The following is a 5,940-nucleotide window of genomic DNA, read 5'->3' on the forward strand; positions in this document are numbered from 1 at the left end:
ATAGTGAAACTTCTAAAAAATAATCAGAGGAAACAGGAACCAAAAAACATAAAGGTCTAATTATTTATTTTTATTATTACTTTCATAATTATGTTTTTATTTCATTTTTTTTATATTTATTATTTTTTCATAAAAAGTCAAAAAGTAGTTGACAAAATTATGTGTCAACAGTAATGTTTTACTCCATTTTCTTCTTTTTTTTAATCAATTTTCCTATTTAATCATAATTTTTATTACTATTAATCTATTTCTTTTCGATTTCTTTTTATTCAATTGATCACCATCATACTGATTTTTAATATCATTGGTTCATTTCTTTTCAGTTTCTTTTCATTCAATTGATCACCATTTTTATTATAATTGATTAATTTCTTTAAGGCTTCTTTTAATTCAATGATCATTATTATAATGATTTTTATTACTATAAATCCATTTTTTTCGATTTCTTTTCATTCAATTATATATGTTTTTTTAGGAAATAGTGAAACTTCTGAAAAATAATCGGAGGAAACAGGAACCATAAAACATAAAGGCCTAATTATTTATTTTTATTATTATTTTCATAATTATATTTTTATTTCATTTTTTATATATTTATTATTTTTTCATAAAAAGTCAAAAAGTAGTTGACAAAATTATGTGTCAACAGTATTGTTTTACTCCATTTTTTTTTTTTAATCAATTTTCCTATTTTTGATCAGTTTTTCTTCTTTACTTTATTATTATGGTAGAAATCCAAAAAAAATACAACAAACTTTTATATTATATTTTTTATTTCATTTTTTACATCTTTATTATTTTCATAAAAGTCAAAAAGTACAGACAAAATCAAGTGTCAACAATGATATAACGAAAGAAATTTATACTAACAATACATATAAATTAAACTCTAAATATATTATAGAAAAAAGTATATGATTTTTGTCGCGGCCTAAAATTTCGAGTTTTCCTCGAATTCATTGGAGTCGCCACTAAAATTTATTTTAAAATAGAGAAAATATTAGAAAACCCTTAAAAATAGAAAAATGTAAAAATGGTATTTGAAAACAGATTTTGAGTTCGGGAGTCGATTATGCGTAGGGAAGGTATTAGCACCCTATGACATCCGTTAAAATAAGGTTACCTTTAATTAATTGTGCAAAATTATATCAACTTAAATATATTTATTTTTCTTTATTATTAAGTATGAATATAAATTGTTTTTTATAAACCTGCTTTTTGGAGATAAAAGCGTGTTAAAAAAAAAGAGGAAAAAAAAAAGTTTTTATTACTGTGCTTGACAAGAGTGTGATCTTGCTCCTACGTATCTCCTGGTGCGATGGAGAAATCAAAGCTACGTAGTTCTTGAGTATAAAATGTGGATGTGTTGGTTGCTTTTAAATAAATTGTATTTTTGTTATTTAAAAAAGTTAATTTTGACAAACATAAAAAAAAAACTTGTTTGATTTGAATAATTATTTTAAAATATGAGTTTTAAGACAATCGAGTTGTACAACTCGTGTCTCAAAACTCAAGGAGTAAAAAGAAGATGTCACATCTAATTTAATACTCTTAAGAATATTTTATTATTTTTTCAATTTTTTATATTAAATTTCAAAGCTAAAAAAATAGTACAACTTATATTAATGTCTCAAATATATCACATTTAATTAATTTTTAATAAAAGAATAAAAAAAATGAAAAAATAATTATTTTTATATTAAATTCAAATATAAATATTTTATTAAAATAAAAGGAAATGACCATGATAAAAAAACGTTGGTCCTACAAAGGAAAAAAAGAAATGCAAATGGACTGTAGAAAATATCCATGGTCCAATCTCTTTGAAACCCTAATCTGTAATAATGGCTTGAGGAAAACAAACTCATACATAATCAAGAAGATGAGCGGCGCATCCAGAACAAAGAAAAGGCCAAAACAAAGTTTGAGTCCTCAAATCTATGTGTTTTAGTGTTTTTTTTTAACAAATTTCTCTCCCAATAAAAAGAAACTATCTTCTTTATTTCAAAATTTAGAACTCTTTTTCCCTCCTCATTTTCAAAATTTCGAATTCTATTTATAGACTAAAGTAAATTAGAGTGATGTAACTTTCTGCTCAGATAAAATCAAGTTCTGAACTTTACACGGGTTTGTTGCAAAATTCACATTTTTGAGTGTAGAAGTTATAAAGAAAGGTTATACAAGTACTACCTCATATAAAATGAACCATTTAACTGGTTTCTAATATGTTGTACTTAGGATGCTGTGAATGCAGCTAAAATAAAGCAAAGTTTGTAACAGGATGCTAGGAATGTAAATAATATAAATGAGGGTTTGTAATAGCTTTTTCACATAGTCAAGACATTTGTGTTGAGTGTTGGCAAGACAATGTATTGGCATAGATTAGTGTATTGATGTGTGGCATGCCAAATCGTAAAATAATGATTATTTTAAATTTTTAATAATAATCAGAAAATATTTATTAAATATATTATTATTATTATTATTAAAATAATTTTAAATTATTCAGAAAAAAATTAAGTACTACACTTTTATTAAAAGTAACAATTTCTAAAGGTATATTGGCATCACATCTTTAATGTTTCTCTAACCATTTTCATTTACAATTTTTATAAAATAGATTTAATATTTTAAAAAATTTGAAAATGCTAAAACTTTGTTTTAATTGTTTCTGAAAATGTATTCTCTTTAATAGCTCTTTCATCTTTCCTCTATTATAATTATCCATTAACACGAGTCTCATCTATTTGTTCACAATTTAAAATAAGCACAAACTTAAGAAAATAAAAACTGAAAAGCTAATTTTTTGAGAAAAAATGTAAACAAATCCTAAGTTTTCTTAGAATAAGTAAATGATCTTAAAACAAAAATGAAAAAGGAGAGGGAGTACTTTAAAGAGGAAACAATGATCTTGGTTCTTAAATATGTGAGATATTGTAAATAAAGTGTCTAAAATTTATCAAAAATTACAAAATACTATCTAATCAGTATTTGTTAATTAATTTAGTTTTTAAATATGTTTTTTGTTAACAAATTTTTTTGTTTTTAAATATTTATTCCGTTAATCAATTTAAATTTTGGATATTCATAAAAAGTATTTGGAGATGTTAAATTGGACGATGTTGGAACACTATCAAGAATTGAGGGTGAATCAATGGTGAAAATGATAATTGAAATTGTGGTGTTTTAGAAAATGATGGAGAAAGGAGAGAAGTTATGGAAGAAAGTTATTTTCTGAATTTTACTATATATTTCACAATCGCATTAGTCTCAAAACATTACACACAAAGTTATTTATATTGGTACAAATGTGGAACCACTTAACTTGGCCCAAAACTAATATTTGAATTATTTACGACTTCCAATAGTTTTGTCTTTGAGTTCGAACCGAATACCATTTATTTTTAAATTAAAAAAAAAATTATGGCATCTCACACGTTTATAGATTTAAATAATTGTTTACTCTACTTAGTCTATAAGATATTTCTTAGTGTTATTGACACAAAAATAAAATAAATATATACTTTATACGTTTATATATGTGTGTGCTTGTTTTTGAAAATTATTTACATAAATTATTACTTCCATATCTTACTATAAACAAATTTTGATAATTAATTCTACAACATTAAAAAAGTAGGCGCAATATCAAGTTTTATCTATTTTGTGTACTAATATTAAAAAATGGCCCTCTAATTAATATTAATTTTAATTAAATAATGGCACAGAAAGTACTCTCAAATCATTTTGGGGTTGTTTTTTTGTTAAAAAACTGTGTTTGAAATTAAGCTTGTATTTAGAAACAAATGTTTTTTCAAATAGAACTTATATGTAGCGATTGCCCTATCGTCGTCTTCTAAAGATAAGTGGATTTGGACCTTAGATGCTTGCAATGGTTTTAGTGTTAAAAGCGCGTATGCCACTTTGTTGAAGATAATAATGAATGTGTTTTTCTAATTGGGTATTCGTGAGCATATTGTTTATGAGTTTTGTTATATATAAGGATGTATTCTAAGTATTGTATGATGCGATACGATGAAGTTTTGTGAATTTTTTTAGATGTTAAAATATTTAAAATTTAATTACAATTTTAAGAACTAACAAATTTAACTATTGAAAGGTTTTTTTTATGAGTTTCCTAAATTCATAATATAGATTTTGTCTTTGTAAAATTAAAAATAATGTATCTGTAACTACAAAATATGATAAATAAAAGAAATGTAAACATCTTAACATATTATGCATACCGGTCCTTTGGTTGTCTGTGATATTCGTAAGGTTATTTGGAATAATTGTTTAGAAAGGATTGTTATACGTTGAGGTTGTTTGAAAGTTCTATATATTTTAATAATTTGTACGATGATAATATATATTTAAATTTAGAGTCTTGTACAAATAATGATTTTTGTTTTTTTACCACAAACACATGTTTATTTGTTCTTATGATTGAGACTTGAAAGGACACTGTGAATAATGAGAACTAACATATATACTTATAGATAAACAAAGATAAAATAAAAAAAATTCACATATGACATGAGATATAATACAAATACATAATTAAATAGCATGAGAAAATTGTGCGATACACAAACACACATGCAATAGTAAAATCATCCGTTCAAGCCAGACGAGTCTTATTTAGAAGATATAAGAAACAAATTTTTGTATAACAAGATCTAGCTATTATTTATTAATGACCAGTAGAATGTGTGTTAAATAACTACTAGGTAGCTAGATAGCTAGCTAGTAAATAATTATCCTAATTCAGTGAGGAGTTGTTGTACCTTTATCTCAAAGGAGAAAGGTTTTCCGTTGGGTGCGTGGGTTGCGGAGTCATTAGCATTCCAAATAAAAACGCCACGAAGTAATTCAGCATCGAGGAGATCGATGACACCCTCAAGGAAGTCTTCTTGTGAAATCATACATGCGTCATGCGGATCGGTACTAGCTCCTGCTAGTAGTTTCTTAGAACCGTAGACGTCTGATAGACTAAGAAAGAGGTTTTTAAACTCATCCTTTGATTTGAGAGTCTCAAAGTAGAACTGATAGTCCACCCAATCGATATCATCAGCGTGAGCCAAATATAGTGTATGGTACTTGGAATTGACTTGTTTAGATGGAGCAATGGAAACCATATCGATAGATACATCAATATCCTCCTTGAGTCTCTTTATAACATCGCCCACACAATAAGCGAAATCTTCACCATCGGATTTGATGTACTCATAGTTGATATCAATGCCATCTATTATGTTAAAGCTCCAAGGATCCTTGACTTTGTTGTATTGTTGGATGATCTTTTTGAGTGAGTTTACAGCATTGTCAGCCCAATCTACTTTTGAAGCAGGATGGAATGGATGTTTATCATCACGACCACCGATGCTTATTACCACCTTCACATTGTCATAATTTTGCTTGAGTTTCTTCACTTTCTCTGGACTAAAGAAATGAACGTTCCAATAAGGGTGGAAAAAACCTGTGCTATTTCCATTATCATCATAAGTCTCTATGGCAAAGCCTAAAATGAAGTGGAATTGGTCGATATTGGAGTTGATGATATCAACCGGAAAATCATGTAAAGTGTTTGGATATGGCTTCACGCCAATGTATTCTCGAAAAATGATTGGCTTCACATCACTGTCATTGATTTGACGAGAACCAGGCATTGTGATAAAACTTTGAATTTGAATCGATCTCTTTTGTTGGTTTAGATACTTATGGTTGTCTTGGGTGAAATAAGCATCTCTTGATGCCCTTTTATAAGTCTACAAATCAAGGTAGTTTCAAATTTTTGAACTATATTTAATTAACAAATTATAATATAATAAGGTCACGAAATTAATACTTTTATTATTTTTTCATACCCTCCATGTTATTGAGAGATGATTGGTCTCAATTGGGTATATAATTAAATACTTATATTGTATAATTTATTTT

The 5,940-nt window shown here is 26.4% G+C and overlaps 1 protein-coding gene across 1 annotated transcript; it reads right to left on the reverse strand.

Moving 5' to 3' along the window:
- Positions 1-4,710: 4,710 nt before the first annotated feature.
- LOC101507126 (chitinase 2-like) lies at positions 4,711-5,710 on the reverse strand. The gene has a single exon (XM_004487694.4). It carries the CDS (start codon positions 5,667-5,669, stop codon positions 4,758-4,760), a length of 912 nt encoding a protein of 303 aa, XP_004487751.1. The 5' UTR covers positions 5,670-5,710; the 3' UTR covers positions 4,711-4,757.
- Positions 5,711-5,940: the final 230 nt, after the last annotated feature.

Source organism: Cicer arietinum, chromosome 1, assembly GCF_000331145.2.
Source record: "Cicer arietinum cultivar CDC Frontier isolate Library 1 chromosome 1, Cicar.CDCFrontier_v2.0, whole genome shotgun sequence".
Taxonomy (NCBI): Eukaryota; Viridiplantae; Streptophyta; class Magnoliopsida; order Fabales; family Fabaceae; genus Cicer; species Cicer arietinum.